A 16,300-nucleotide genomic window follows, 5' to 3' on the forward strand; every position below is an offset into this window, starting at 1 on the left:
CCATCTAGTGGACTATTTTGTCACTGCCCTTGTCTGAACAGTAACTGAGATGGCCTGTGAATATTCTCTTTCATCCAGGTCATAGTTATCTCAAGGAAATTTAAATCGAGCGCAACTGGACTTAGTTGTAGTCTAGGAAGATGTTTCATCTCTCATCCAAGAGGCTTCATCAGTTCCTGTACGCATCTGACCAGGCTGGGACTGGTGCAACTGAGATGGGTTTTTATAGTCACAGTTGCTCTATTTGTCTTTCCTCTGTTTATCTCTTTTGGAGAATTGTCACAGGATTGTCCTGTTGATCAATAATCAAAAGTAGCAACTGCATCCAGGTGATTAAAATGTACAGAAATATAATCAACAATACGTTATTGAAGTATCAAAAGTTAAAGCTGTGCACATACAGAGTGGCTTATGTCAGTATTTTACCATCTTGATTGATTAATGATTGACACCCCTAAGCAGAGGCGTAGTGATAACTGGAATTACTCGAAGTCCAAACATAGGGAGGGCCCCCAAAAAACCTGTGAATTGCCTGAGGAGCAGAAGTTTTTATTTTAATATTTTTTTGATTGGCACTTTTAATACATCCATATTCCCACCATGCATAAATTTTCAATTGTTTGTAAACCAGAAACCAATGAAAAGTATGATTTTCCTCTCTGAAATAAGTTTAAGTACAAAGCAGAAAAGTAGCGCTGGGAACTTGTTTAAATATAATTAATCACTTTTAACCGCTGAATATTGATCTTATGTCTAATTAAAAAATAAAAATAGAAGTCGCGATCAGCGTGGGGCGGAGCTAATGGATTCCTATGACGTCTGCGCGTTCTGTCCCCGCCCCCTGCTGGTGTGCGGCCAGTAGCGGAAATTCTGTTCCGTCGTGAACTGGGACAGCAAGCGGTGAGTGTATGAATTTGTACAAGCTAGCGGGCCGCGGGTCTAATTTTTAACCACTTTATCCCGGCTCGAACTTAACCGTCTCGGGGCCTTTTGGTGCTTAAGGTGTCCTCTGAAAAAACGAGCCGTGTTTCGGGTCCGAATTCGAATGGTAGCGTTAGCTTGAGGCAGGCGAAGAGAGACACCGGCAGACAATACGGTTAGTGTGTGTGTGTGTGTGTGTGTGAGTGAGCGACGTTAGCTAGCAGCAGCTCTAGCACCATTACTAGCCCCGGTTGTTGTGTAGATGTTTGTGTGGCTAAACCGGGATTAAACCGGACTACGAAGGTTAGGAGTCAGTCCGTCTGTGTTTTTGGGGGCAGCAGAGGCTTTGCACCACTGAATGCCATCACTACCGAGGATGAGGATGATGATGGATGGATCGCATAACATTGCTAACCATTCATTGCATTGTCTCCTTCCTCCTCCACGCCGCTCCCCGTCGTTACTAACTCATTTTTACATGGTAGCAACATCCGTTTTTGACTGCAGTGTGTTTCTACATGAGCTAACTAGCCGAGCATTAGCCGGCGTAGAGCAGGGTTAGCTCCTGCTGCTGCTGCTGCTGGAGGTGGTGGTGGATGGGGGGGGGTTAGCTGCTGCTACTGCTGGTGGTGGTGGAGGGTGGGGGATGCCTGTCACTCAGTGCCGCATATTATCCTGTTGTTTGCCAGCCATCCGTAGCCATTGAGCAGAGAGCTGTCCGGGTGCAGCAGCCTGCTGTGTGTGTATAGTTTCAGTCGTCCACACACACACACACACACACAGGGCTGCAGCACGCCTCTGTTTTTGACTTAAATGTAATTGGAGTCATGCAGGATTGAAACTCGTGATGCGCTTTAAGTTGGCTGCAACACAGGCATAATTTTCCCTGTCCTCTTTGATTCGTGTCACCTAAAAGCAGCACTAGAAAATCGCTGTAGAGTTAGATTTCCCAACATTTCAATAACCTGATGGTGTTTGGTGTGGTGCTTTCTTACTGCTCTGTCAAAATCATTTAACTGCAACACCAGCCAAACATTTGCTCTTAAATCAAGATCTCACATTGACCAAAATGCAAGACAATACCACTATCTTCTGGCAGTATCAGCTGGAGCTGCAGCCAACAGTTACTTCCATTATGGATTCATTGATTTGCAGTCGTATAACATGTCAGAAAATCGTGAAAATGTCAGCTATAATTCCTACAGCCCAAAGTGATGTATGTAAACTGCTTGTTTTATTCAATCATCATCCCAAACCAGAAGATATTCCTTTTTTCTGTCAGATATGACAAAGAACAGCAAGTAATCACCACATCTGAGAAGCAGGAACCAGCAAATAGGTTCAGACTAGGTAATCATATAGCTCCTAGATTGACCTGTAACTTTTTTGAAAGTGTCTTTTAAGAATTTTATGTCTTTATTAGATCAGCGACAGTAGAGAGATGACATGAAATGAGGGGGCAGAGACTTTGGAGGTGGCTTTTAACAAAGCTCCCCCGTCAGATTCAAACCAGCTGTAGTTTATCGACAGCAGCTTAAAACCATAGGCAAACAGAGCATAAGGAAAGCAGCTAGTGATTACATTCCCCCATTGCTTCATCTTTTAATCTGGTGATGGAAAAATGTACTCTAAATGTACTGTGTTGTTTCTCAACATTTCCTGGTTCCACCTACTCCGATGCAAAGATTTGATGGTTTTCTTAGTTGCTTCTCCTTTTTCAAAAGAGTGTCCTTGGAGCTTTTAGCAAGTTGACTTGTGACAGATGGAAAAAGAAGTGCATCGCCAGAACTGTAAATTAAAAGAAATAATTGCGACAACCCAAAGAGGAGGATTGGTACTGCTGAGATGAAATTAATGAAAAGAATAAAGAGACAGGGCAGAGAGATTTTATTCAAAGCAAAATAGCATGTTTTTGAAATAGAGTCTTTAGTGGAGATTTATACAAAAATATCCCAGTGACCAAAATCTGAAAAGATACCCAGCTTGTGTCACAGAACATTAAACTAATCTGCTGTTCAGGTAGTATTTAGATATAGAGGTATTGAAGACTTTGCTGTCGGTAAACGTATAGTCGATACATTTCCGTCCACGGTTTCCCTCTACTGGAAATAGGCCATTAAAAACCAAGGAAATGTAAATGCAGGTCGCTGCTGCATCCACTCAGTGTTGTAAGGAGGGCACTGCCAGATCTATGCAGATAGAAACTGCATCAAGTGATAAATGAAATTCAGCCGTTGTGTTGGAACAAGCTCCGTTTTTGGTTGTTGATGTCTCTTTTTTAAAAGACCCAACCTGAATTGAACTGGATGCTTGTTTGCAGCGTGACACTATTTTTAACCACCGGCCTCCAGAAGCGTAGAGAGTGAGCCATTGTTTCTTAGAGCGTGCATTGAAAAACCCACACAGTGTTTTATGCTGGTGCTCCTGATCTTGGGTCATTGTGAATCTGCAGAACAAAAACAGATGGGAAAAAAAACGGGGTATAAAAGTGATAAATTGCCCTTTTTGCATATGCTGCCACTTTTAGAGAGCCTGTCCTACTTGTTTGAACAGATTGAGTGCACTCCCCTCTATCTTTTCTTGTTATCTGTGTCTTTGTTTCACTTCTTCTCTCGCACTGTCTGCTTTCAGTCACCGTCAGGCTCTGTCTGTTCCCTTTAAGATGCCAGAGTACAGCTAAATTGCATCTGTTGAAAAAAGGTTTTAACACTGAATTAGAATTTGGTGACGGCTAGTGCACATCTTGTGATGCACATTTTAATCAGATCACATTTTGTTTGTGTCATTTGCTTAAACAGATTCGTACTGAGGCGTCACTCTCGGCTTACGTTAAAATACAGATTATTATCAGCTAACTGTACTCAAAGTATCAAAAGTGGAAGTACTTTTTCTGCAGAAAAATGGCTCCTGAGTGACCTTTTATTATATAACATATTACTAGGTTGCTGATTTAGCTACTTTTATGAACAGTTAGGCAGTTCAGTGCAGTGGCTCCCAAACTAGGGCCCTCAAATGGCCTTTAGTTTAATTTTCAATATCAGTTAACCTCCTAATTATTTATTTATTTATTTTTTTGATTAATTGCTAGTCCATTAAATGTTCAAATTAATGAAACAAAATGCCCATTGAAACTTTTCAGAGTGATGTCTTTAGATGTATTATTTTGTCCGACCAACCGAAAGGTTTTCAGTTTAACGTGACATATGAGCCTGGAGTTGAAGAATATTTGTCATTATTTTCACTATCTTTGCCTGAAGGTTCATTTAATTGATTAATTATTTCCTAATTTGATTTGCAAACTGTTCTTTAAATGAAACAATCTGAGTTTAAAGTTTAGAAATGTGTCATTGGGGGAACTGATAAGCAGCTCATAAACATCTGAAACACGATAAGACTTGATTCAGATTGACTCAGATTTTTTTGTGAGAGCCAAAAAGGTTGCAGCAGACTGGTTTAATAATTAACAAAGCATTGTATTTTACAAGCTGATCATATATATTTTAATGTGAAATCCTATTCTGAAAAGTACCAAACCTGTAAAATAAATGCAGGGGAGATAAAAAGTACAATATTTCTCTCTGAAGTGTAGTGGAGTAGAAGTGTAAAGTAGCGTAAAATGGAAGATACAAGAGCCTAATAATGAGTAAACACACTTTGCTCTTTCGCCAGTTTCTCTATGATTCATTTTGATGCTTAAAGAGTAATTTCCAAACTTTGTTCTGCACTGAAAGAGAATTTCGCAGTGCTTGACCCAGCCCAGTTATTATTCATCTATTACTCATTTATCAAGGGTCAGGACGCCGGGCAAAGACACTTTCTTTTGTCCACTCTTTGGACTTTTAAATCACGCGTTTATCATCCACTTCCTTGTATTCTGGGTGTGAGTGTGACCTTCAGGTGGGAAATATGTCATGTGCCAAAAAGGCAACAATAACAACAGCAGAGGAATTTTAACACCCGTTCAAGGTTTACACATTAACCTTCGTGTTTCATCTCCTCATTTACTATTTACCAATCAGGCATTGTGCTGTCTGACCCGCCCATCCTGGCTTTTCTCGCCCTTTACCTCATCATCAGAAAGTTAAAGGCTGTTAATGCGGAAAGGCTTTTTACTGCTTGTCTTTACTGTAAGAAAACAACCTGATCTCCTGGCTGTTATCGAAGGCTGAGTCAGTGTACAGCAGGACGGACGTCTGAAGCTGATTTACAGAGTACAGTAGAGAGTGGGGGAGGGACGGAGCGAGTTTCATTTAGTTAATGAGTCCTGTCACTTGCTGACTACAGAAACCTGTCCGACACACAAACACATACCTCATGACCGCTGCCTTTAGGTTCAGCAGCAGGTTCACTATGTGTCAGTGTGCCTAAGTGGTATGTTGAGCTTTGTTGTTGCTGTTTGCGGGTTGAATGGCCGCACTGATAACCAGGCAGGAGTTATAACTGTCAGACAGAGCTGCTCTTTGTCATCACTCATGTATAAAAAGAAAAAAACATGTCGTCCTTCTGAGCTACACAACAGGCACTGCTGTACACGACGCTGCGTTACATGTGTCTCTGAGTCGCCTGTTTTGAATACGCTCTGCTGGTTTCACAATACATTTGAATACATCCTGGGGATTTGAACAGTTTTTGACTTTTGTGATCCTAGTGAAAAGGAACCCTGCTATTTCCAGAGTTTATATACCTTTATATGATTATAGCAAATAATCCACGACGATAAAACTTGTCATCCATCTTTATATACAGTCATTAATGTACATCAGTACTGATATATCTGGCAAAAGCTAATAGAGTGGTGCTGGGATGACGTGTTTTTGTAGCCCAACCCAGATGTTAGCATCACTCTTGTTCCCTTGACAAAAAGCCAGTGGGTTTTTTTCATTGGCTCTTGGATTATTGCAGTAAATAAACCCTCTGAGCAACAAAAGTTTGTGATACTTGCACATGTTGTTGATCAGATAATCCTCACAAATGACCACCGTGATGATTTTTGAAGCCTAAGTAACAATCACCAGAGGTAAATAGCTAATGTTAGGATAAATTCACCACACCACATGCGCATGACGTCAGCATCACCACTAAAAGCCTTTCTTCTTAGAGAGTTAGTGATGGTTTGAAAGAGTGGGAGCATAAACACAACGAGGCTGTAAAGGTGGACTGGTGAGTAGATTGGTTTTCATGTGTGGTTTCATGACGTCGCCAACCTCTGTAGACTCATTTAGCCACTTGCCAGCAACCGCCTTTTTTAAGACATGTAAAAGCGTAAAAAATCACAAGTGGGGTGTTTTCTGATTTATGTCGTAGAATAAAACGTGAAAATGTCTTGAGCTTGTGTTAAAACCGCAGGCTTACTCAGGCATTTAACCAAAAACCCACTGACAACTTACTTCTGGGTTTTAGGACTCATTCCTGCACCACTCTACACTCGGCCAGTTTGTCAGTCTAGCTCTAATCAGCACCTTCTTTGATAAGCAGTAACTGTTTCAGACATTTTAAATGTAAGATGCCAAACATGCTCTGGTTTCAGCTTCTTAAATGTGAGGATTTGCTGTTTTTCTTCATCATATGTGACTGTTAATATTTTGGACTCCCAATGGAACAAAATAAGCAAACTGAAGGTATCACTGTGGGTTTAGAGGAAATGTAAATAGCATTTTTTCACCATCTTTTTATAACATTTTATAAACATAATGATTAATTGTGAAAATTATCATCAAATTTCAATCCCTAATGGTAAATTCCTGTGTTAGTAATGCCCCAACTCTAAGTAAAAAAATCACTTCACACAACAGGTATATCTGGTAGAGGCTCATGTGTCACAAAACATAGATAAAATGATGTTAAATTTACTGAACATGAGCTATGAACTAGACTGTGTGGCAGCCTGTCTGTAGCCTGAGCGGCAAAACCCAGGGCACAAAAACCTCTGGAGCGATCACTGCAGTATGAACGTATTGAACGTCCTCTCTAATCGGGATTTTGGCAGCTGGACAGTGAAACGACACCTGTTCAGAGAGATGTTAGTAAGTAAATAAAATGGAAACTATAAAAGTGTGGAACAAAAATATGATTTTAAAAAGCGAGGGCGATGTGTCCCCCACCATCCCCCGTGGAAATTATGTCCTTGTCTGCTTTATTGAGCCTGCACAGTTCACTTATCCTGCAGAGCTAAAGGCCAGAGAAAACAAGTCCCTAATTTAATATGATGTAATCCAATGACTCCAGGGCCCAGGGCTGATTCATCAGCAGCAAAGTACTGATCATTTGGGTAAACCGATGTATTATCATCCATAAAAAGCTCCAGAACTTAAAGGTTCCCATTAGTCTCTTTGTGTAACAACAGGAATAAAAGATATGGATTTTAAACTTTAAGCAGATTTTAAATATTTTGTGTTAAACCTGCCACGTGAGTCGTCTCGTGTTTCATATCCAGGCCTGGAAACTCTGGAAATCATGTGAAAAATAAAGAGGGACATTTTCGCAAAATCGCTAGAAAATGTATGAGAGTTAAATAAAGGTCTTTGTTAAGCCCTGATGCACATGACAGCATATTTTATGTAGTTTGACACTGTGCGATCTGCAGTCAGCTGACCTCTGGGTTTTTTCTTTTTCTGTCCTCTCCTCTGACTCCAGCACCTCTTACAGTGTATGTGTGGCAACAACATGTCTGTGCCGCTGCTCGCCGAGGCCGTGACGGTGTCCGCGCTTGAGAAGGAGACCGCGGCGGTGAGTCAAACCACAAAACCCGACATGTTGACGTTTTTGTCATTGTTAAATTTATCGATATCTATATTCAGAGCACCTCACTTCCTCTGCAGGCCTTTGTCTTTCTGTATTAAACCAGATCGAAACAGTCGCTGTGATGCAGTTCTAAATCATTAAAGGGATGTTACAAAAAAAGCCATTTATTCACTTATTTTGGCTCCACTTATTCCCCTCCCAGAATTTTCTTTTACAGGCCCTTAAATTACAGTTTATTTTCAAATAATCTCCTAAGCAGTTTCCAGGAAATAACCACATAATTTGGTATTAATTTTGGATAAACGAGAGAGCAATCAGTTGGTACATTTCCAGTTAATTCTTAAAATTAAAATGTGTCTACAAACAAACAGTTCAGCAAAGATGAAGAGTTAAGCCTCTGATACTAAACAGATGGGTAATACATAATCACTGGGGTTTAAATTGAGCAATTTCTCTCATGGAAATTCATCTGGAAGTGAACAATAAGCTCAACACTTTTTTTCAAATGGATAATAAAGGTTTATTTACACCAGTAGTGTTTGTTAACATGGCTGTAAAAGAGTATATTCTGATCTTGTGAACGCAATATCTCAGTAATGCCTTGAGGAATGCTTATTTTCAGATTTACATGTAAGTTACTCAGTCGAAAAATTACAGATTAGACCTTCATTTTCAAACCTAATCTTTATGATGATTGTGATTCTGATTTTTACCATATTAGTCGTGTTCCTTCTTAATGAGAAGCCTCACCTGTGGCAGCAGGTGTAACAAGTGCAGCACAACAATCAGACACATTGTGTAGAAGCTCGAGTGTAGAAATTAAACACGTCTTTTATCGAGTTGCGTTCAGGTACAGTGCGGTTCTGTTAAACATTGGGATCAGAGCTGACTGTCACTGGTTCCAGCTCTGAACCTCATCTCGAGCTCCTACACGGAGGAGAAGTGTTTTGATCTCCGTGGAGAAGCCGAATGCTCTGATTTCCAGCCAACAAAGCAGAGAATTGCCAGCTTTCTAAATTGTTGTTATTCCCTTTCATGGTGTCTCTGCGGGAGAGTAGCGTGTGTGGAAACTGGCAGTGAGAGCTTATCTTGGCAAGACTGGGAGATTGGCACCTGTTTTTCTCTGTTTTGGAACAAGTGCGCACACTTACCAGTAGCACACTGAGTACACAAAGGCCGACGCAATGTGATGAATTGGCTCAAAGTTCAAAGAGGGTTTTAGTTATTTTTCTCAGTAAAGTTCAAGATGTGAATAACACACTGTACCGCTCAGAGAGGAGATCACAGGTTTCTTCTCTCCTGTGTGATCAGTCAAAATCAGAAATATCTAAATGTCTTGGATTTGGAGGGAAGTGTTAGGAAATATTGGCAGTTAATGTGGGTGTGGTATGATTTAAACCCTGCTTTTATCTGTTACAGGTGATCTTCCTTCATGGGTTGGGAGACTCAGGGTGAGTGATTTCCTTTTGTCTGTACATTCAGCCTCCAGTCAAAGACTCAACACGCCTGTTTTTTTCTGTTTTCAAAAGCAATTTATCGTCATTATTTTAACATACATGTGAGCCAAATCAGTGTAGAAGTGAGGCAACACGTTATTATGTAATTTGAACATTTTTTGTACTCTTCTTTGGCAAATGAATTTCACACTTCAGATATTACAACAGAAGCTTTTCATGACTTGACTTTGGCTGGCCATTGAGCTTCAGTACTTTTTTTAAGTGTTTACTTTTCTTTTGGACCGACCCAAAGTGTGTGTAGCACCGAGGATGGAAAACTGTCAAGTACAGAAAGCTGGCAACAAATAATAACAATAATAATATCTTAATTTATTTAATAAAAAAAACAAGTTAAAAAGACATAAAACCAAGAGGTACCAGATAAATGTGAAAGAAGAAAGAAATGATGCAGAAACAACAACATTTACCTTTCATTATATATTTGTCAAAGTAAGGTGTCAGGCAGTAGTTGCTGTGTTTCTGTACTAAAGTTCAGGCACTGTATCAGCTCTAGTATTTAAAATAATTTAAACAAAATCCAACACTGGAAGCACTCAGGTGGCCATGTGGTTACAGCGTACACCACATAATCGCCCCTGGTCCAAATCTGTCCAGAGACCTTTGGCATTTCATACCCGTTCTCTCTCCTTGTGTTTCCTGTTTGTCTCTTGACTGTTAACTGTCAAATAAAGGCAAAAATGCCCAAAAAAATACCATCATACAGTGAAGGCACAGTCCTCAATATGAATCTAAACAGAATATAAAACACAGAATTAAAAAGTGCTGTGACTCCTACACTGGTCTTTTAATGCACAGACTGACAATAAACAACATTAATAATTGATAAAAGTAGTACAAATAATAAGATACCAAAATAATATGGTTTAGTGTCAAAACTTAAACTCACATCAAATTAAATGGGCCCTGCTTGTTTCATGACTCTGGGTATGAAATAAATGGAGCTGAACTGATTTGTCGACTAAATAAAGTTTAACTTGAGCATCAGTGTTCTGTGTAGGATTGTCTCTCATATGTATTTCAAGTGACTTGTTTTGAGATAAAAATCCAGATATTCAGTAATTTAACTTAACCACTTAGCCACATGTTCATTTACACCTTTTTTAACATTGGATAGATTTTAATCGAGGCGTTTTATTAAGGTAAGGGAGGGTTGTGCTGATGAACTAGTGACCTTAGTATTTTTTTTAAATTAATTTCATAATACGCTCATGAATGGCTGGTTTAAAAAGCTCTTCTGGTTAAATCAGCTCTTCAAGCAGCTGATTTACTTCATAAGATGTTGTAATGTGTCGATTCATCTCTGTAATGGAGATCAAACATTTTTTCCCTAAGGGCGTAATTATACCTCAAGCACAAAGATTTTAAAATTTCACTACCTCAGTGTAAAAGTGATTTTCATTTATAAGCAACACATCATACTACACACTGTATTATGTTGTCAGTCTGTATTTTTGGGGTGGATGTGCTGCACATTAGTCACTTTGCTGCAGCTGGATTAGACACAAAGAGCTGCTTTCTCTCTGTTTTCTGTCAGGCATGGGTGGGCTGACACTTTGTCGGGGATCCGGCTGCCTCACGTCAAGATCATCTGCCCCCACGCGTAAGTCTTTTCATTTCCAATCCTTCTGTCATATTTTAATGCCTCTGTGACTGTCACTTGTCAGCAGGGAGGGAGGAAAACTGACTAACATCTTTTTCTTTGTGTTGCTGTGTGTGGAGTGAATTACAGAACCAACCTGTAATCAAATATATAGTTTATAGATTCTTTTAAAACCCATATTTTGCTGTCAGAATGCGATTTAAACAAATAGTTTATCTACCATTCTGTCTGGTCGGGTTAAAACATCAATCGCCAACATTTAGCTCTTGGCTGCTTGTGATATCCTCCACTGATTGTCATGTTTTCATTTATTCCCCCCCCCCCCCCCCCCCCCCCCTGCAGGCCCCAAATTCCCGTCACTCTCAACATGAGGACCACGATGCCGGCGTGGTGAGTTGGCGTGATGAAAGAAACAGCCTTTTAGCTCAACACTAGGTGCCATTGTTTCTGTGGAAACCACAATAGGCTCCCATATTGCCATTGACAATACTGCGATTGTGTCGATTGATTTCCTTAAACGCTCGCCTCTGCGTGTGTGTGTGTGCGTGTGCGTGTGCGCAGGTTTGACCTCATGGGTCTCAGCACCGACTCCCCAGAGGACGAATCTGGGATCAAGAGGGCAGCAGAAAACAGTGAGTTTAATGTTTTTAAATACCAGAGAAGTGACACCACTGAAGAGTGGTGCAGGAATGAGTCCTAAACCCCGGACGTAAGCTAGCATGTTAGCACTTCCTGTTCCCTCGTCCCAAACTCAGTGGGTTTTTGGTTTGGTTCTCTGGTTTTAACACAAGCTCAGAGCATTTTAGCATTTTACTCTACGACATAAAATCTGTCAGAGAACACCCCAATCCGGATGTTTGAAGCTTTTACGTGTCCTAAAAAAGGCGGTTGTTTACAAGTGGCTAAATGAGCGGTGTTCATTTGTGAAGATTATCTTGCTGAACAAAACGTTAAAGTATCTCAAACTTTTGTTAGCCATAGAGCTTATTTTCTGCAACAATCCAAAATTCAATGAAAAAATCCCATTGGCTTTTTGTCGAGGGAACCAAGGTGTCGCTAACCTCCTGGCTGACCTACAAAAACACATTATCCCTGGGAAGAAAGGTAGCTCCCACAGCCCTGTGCCACGACTACAGGTCTGCAGGTCTCATTGTCACCTATGTAACAAAATGCATCTTTTATTTCACAATTAACACTATAACATGTAAAAAGTTATGGCAAGCTATATATTTTGTAAATATCACACATTTATACCTATCTTACGACTGTCATGTGACTATCATGTTTGAGTGATCACCCCTGCAGTAAAAATTGGGTTAGTTTAATTAGCTCAAGATTAATAATAACCCTGAATATTGCAAGCCCCTCAGGACACCTTCAAGACAGAAGTGTGGGAACATTTTGGAGAACTATTACAACCTTAGTGTGCTTAAGGTAAAATAAAATACTTAAAATAGGCTCTGCAAAATGTTTGATGAAGAAGGAAATACACTTGACTTGTTTGTTAGAAGTCAAACTTAACTACAGGGCGTCTTTAAAGTCTTATCATGTGTCACCCTTCTCAATGATGGCACGCTTTTCTCCCTTCGAGCGACGCCATCCAGAACAGCTACTGTATAAACGCTTCATTCATTTCAAGTATACCCAGCCTTTCAGTTTTTATGCTCAAGTAGAGATGTGCTGAAGAACCGATGCTCCACCTGGTGGTCAGAGGGTAGAATTTAAAATCAGTCGCAAAAGTGAGAACAGTTCATCCTGCTAACCCAGAAAGACTGAACTGTTTAGTCTGACAGACATTTAAACGCACCATACATCCACTGCCCTGTGAGCACTGAGCTACCCACCCCTAAACATCTGTGAACTATGTGTTGTCTGTCCATTGATTAACACATAATCTTCATTGCTTTCCTCCAGTCACGGCCATAATCGAACATGAGGCCAAAAATGGGATCCCCCCACACCGTATAATTCTCGGTGGCTTCTCTCAGGTAGGATTTTACATCTTAGTCGTATTTACAGACTCCATGTTTGAGCATGTTTGTCAGTGCCTGTGATAAACTTTGATCCCTTCGTTCCTCCTCAGGGTGGGGCCTTGTCCTTGTATACCGCCTTGACCTGCCAGCATCAGTTGGCTGGTGTTGTAGCCCTCAGTTGCTGGCTACCACTTCACAAGAGTTTCCCATCGGTACACTCACAGTTTTACTGGGTCTCTTCAGTTCAAAACTTGATATGCTGCTTTCATTTTCTGTGTTAAACTATTTCCACACGCTGCAGATACAGTTAAACTTTTCCACAGGTCAGGCCACCAACTGTTTTTAATAATGTGTCTCTGTTGACACAGGCGTCAAGTGGCCACAAGAACCTCCCAATCTTGCAGTGCCACGGTGAGGTGGACCCCATGATCCCCTTGCAGTTCGGTGACATGACGGCGAAAAAACTCAAATACATAGTTAACCCTCAGATGATCACCTTCAAAACCTTCCCAGGGCTCTCTCACAGCTCCTCTCCTCAGGTACTGTACCACTGTGTGCATATATGTGTGGATTTATCCTGCCTGTGTGAGGCTAAATCAGTTTGTAATCATCAAGTTTTCTTTTAAAGCAACATTATGTAACTATTTTACCTTAAAATATCAGAATCATTTTGATGGTTCTCTGACTTGTAGTAAGGAGAATGGAGCCTCTGTCATTTGCATCCTTCAACACCTGTTCTTGAGGACTCCTCTATGGTAGAGGGTATCTGATTACGATCAGTTGACTTAGAAGTCATTCAAACCAGAGGTGATCTCTGATGTCCAGCCAGGAAACTTTGAAAATATCAAGATTTCTGAATGGAGTTTGGTGTGTTTGTTACAGCGACAGCACTTCCTGCTCTGGAAGCTGGGAGTTATGGGTAATATACCCTGTTTGGCCATGTCTTAGTTCAGTGAGTGGGGCTATACAGTCAGAACTCCAGCTTTGTTCAGACTTTGTTTTCTGTACATGAAAACTGACTCTGAGCCAAACAGAATTAATTAACATTCACGGCTGCAGAGGGCGCTGTTGCTCAGCAATCGTTGCTTTATGCCTCAAGTCCGCCTTGATGACCAACTCTTTTTCACATATTTTTCTGGACAAACAGCTTTTTTCTGTTTAGTGCAGCCTCAGTTTGATTTGTTCACTGTATCAACATCTGTTTTTCTTCCCTTTCAGGAGATGGCGGCTGTGAAGGAATTTATCGAGAAGTATTTGCCCCGAATCTGACCTCACCTCATCCCCACTGTGACCCCCCCTCCTCCCTCCTCCCTCCTCCTCCTCCTCCTCCTCCTCCTCCCGAGACACTGACCTCTCACCCCTGATCTGCCATTCTCCCACAGGAAACAGCCATGAGCACCCCCCCATCTTCCATACACACACACACACACACACACACACAAGATAACACGCATGCACACACACACATATAAACACAGTAATAGTCATGATTCGATCCACACCGCTAAACAAAACATGTGCTTCTCATGCAAATCCAGTCCAACAACTCTCATACTGAAAACAGATTTATCAATCACACTGATCTGATAATAACATAACCAAGTGCTCGCACTCACAAGTCTTAGCCTTCGGAGGGAGAAACACTGACTCACAATACATTCCCTTTGGTTTTATTTAAACAACTGCTGTCTGTCGCCTCCACCTTAACCTCACCTTCTCTTCACTTTTACCTCATTTTGCTTCATCCAAACCTATTTTTTTTTCTCAGCTATCACATCCTCCATCACTTTCACTGCCATGCCTTTCCCATCTTGCATTTTGCTGTGTCAGTTTGAGTGGGAAAACCAAAAATAAGACCAAGTTGGATGAGCAGGTAAACACCTAGCTGATGCTGTCAGGCCTGGATTTTGCCTTTTATTCATTTTTATGTAATAAAGGTGGGGGGGTTCAATCTGATGTAACTTTGACACAGAATCTCAAGGCTTTCCAATGTGCAACCAGTTTGAAAGAGGAAGAGCTTCTGGTTGGCTGCAGTGAGCGAAAGGACAGTGATAATAAAATGTTTACTGTATAATTCACAACTTTATTGACTACTGTTGTTAGCTTGTTAAGGATGCTAGCTCCTGCAGTAGCTACATAAACCTCCTGCTTTTTGCTACATAAAACCAGTGACTTCCATCAGGCTAAATCTGGTCTGACAGCAGCTTCACTCCTCTCTGTTTGGAGTCTGACTCAGATGCAGTGATTTTAAAGCTGGGGCAGCTGTTTCTTTTTTTTTAAATCACCATCCATTCCACCACCTACCACCCCCATGACAGTGCCACCTGTGTGCAGCCTGTCCGGGTCTTGAATCTCGATCGCTTAACTACGACCGGCCCTTTTATTGATGTACCAGCACCCCCGGGGGCCTCACATTTCTTTTGTTTTAATGGAGTGTGATAAGATATCTTGAATTATATGAAGAAATTCCAATTGAAATAAAAAGAAAACTAATCAATCGATGCTTTTGCCACCCTGTGCTGTTTATTTCAAACCTTCCACACCTGCATGGTCGCGCTCTCTGTCTGCTTTGATTATGTGTTTATTTACGTCAAAAGTACCTCAGTTTTAAAAATGAGATTGTAGACTTTAAAGGGTGAATGACTGACCAGTATGAGTTGCACGAAGCAATGCATCACTCCAGATGGTTGCAGACCTGCACAGACTGCACACCATGAGTCGTTTCACTGTTCCTCCCACCGACACATTCCCCCCATTCCATTCCAAATTTCCTCTTCTACCCCATGAACAGCCTCTTCCCTCCATCAATCCCAGTTCATTCTCAGTGGTTTTGGTTGTTTTTAAACTCTGGAGAAAAAAAACCTGCTTCTTCCACACCAAAGCAGTCCTGAGTTTAAAACTGGCGATGGACCATTACTTCCCAAGAAAATGTAAGAAAATATTCCCTTACCAGCTCCCTCCTTTGGCAACTAAACTGTAACCCACTAATAGAACGTCAGAAGGTCAGACTTAAAGTTAAACTCAACACTATTATAGTTCACCTCCTTTAAAAAATGGCTATATACTGGGAGGGCTTTGGCAAGAAGCTGTTCCAACGTGACTGAAGGGTGATTTTACAAATTAAAAACAACAAAAAAAAGTTAATCCTGAACAACTTGTGATCCTTGGACATAGGAGTGTAACTCTGAGGAGTCGTGTGTGCTTAAAAATATATATATCAGGTGTTCTGCATTTTCCTTTGTGAATGTTGATTTTGCTCTCCTCATGATTACCTGTTCTATATTGCTGTTCTCAAACCTGATTTTTAAAACAAACAAAAAAAGGACGAAAGACATCTGTTTTGATTGTTGTACACAAATCAATGAATGTCTCTTTTATCTCCTGGAGTCCTTTTATATTTTCCTGTTACTCTGAATCTCTGATGCAGCCCTGCGTTCTCTTTGCTTCTTGTTATTTAGTTAATTTTTTTCTCCTTTGACACCTTCACCTTTTTTTGTTCATTATTCCAAACTTTCCCAGTGTGTGACACCGTCGCACTGTCTCGTGTT

At 40.7% G+C, this 16,300-nt stretch overlaps 1 protein-coding gene across 2 annotated transcripts; it reads left to right on the forward strand.

Annotated features, from left to right (window-relative positions):
- Nucleotides 1-805: 805 nt before the first annotated feature.
- lypla2 (lysophospholipase 2) lies at nucleotides 806-15,253 on the forward strand. Of its 2 annotated transcripts, none has more exons than XM_018698955.2 (10): nucleotides 806-900; nucleotides 7,555-7,647; nucleotides 9,082-9,113; nucleotides 10,714-10,779; nucleotides 11,122-11,169; nucleotides 11,341-11,411; nucleotides 12,694-12,767; nucleotides 12,863-12,964; nucleotides 13,121-13,291; nucleotides 13,971-15,253. In XM_018698955.2, the coding sequence occupies exons 2-10, from the start codon at nucleotides 7,570-7,572 to the stop codon at nucleotides 14,019-14,021; spliced, it is 693 nt and encodes a 230-aa protein (XP_018554471.1). In that variant the 5' UTR covers nucleotides 806-900; nucleotides 7,555-7,569; the 3' UTR covers nucleotides 14,022-15,253. The 2 variants fall into 2 exon arrangements, with proteins under 2 accessions (XP_018554471.1, XP_018554480.1); XM_018698964.2 differs by lacking the exon at nucleotides 806-900 and adding an exon at nucleotides 909-1,096.
- Nucleotides 15,254-16,300: the final 1,047 nt, after the last annotated feature.

Source organism: Lates calcarifer, linkage group LG3 (genome assembly GCF_001640805.2).
Source record: "Lates calcarifer isolate ASB-BC8 linkage group LG3, TLL_Latcal_v3, whole genome shotgun sequence".
NCBI lineage: Eukaryota > Metazoa > Chordata > Actinopteri > Centropomidae > Lates > Lates calcarifer.

What these genes read in the sequence shown, in the direction of transcription:
- lypla2 (XM_018698955.2), top strand. Translation starts at nt 7,570, where the DNA reads ATGTGTGGCAACAACATGTCTGTGCCGCTGCTCGCCGAGGCCGTGACG. An exon ending in AAGATCATCTGCCCCCACGC is followed by an intron (nt 10,780 to 11,121) that starts GTAAGTCTTTTC and finishes CCCCCCCTGCAG; the next exon opens with GCCCCAAATTCCCGTCACTC. An exon ending in CTCACAGCTCCTCTCCTCAG is followed by an intron (nt 13,292 to 13,970) that starts GTACTGTACCAC and finishes CTTCCCTTTCAG; the next exon opens with GAGATGGCGGCTGTGAAGGA.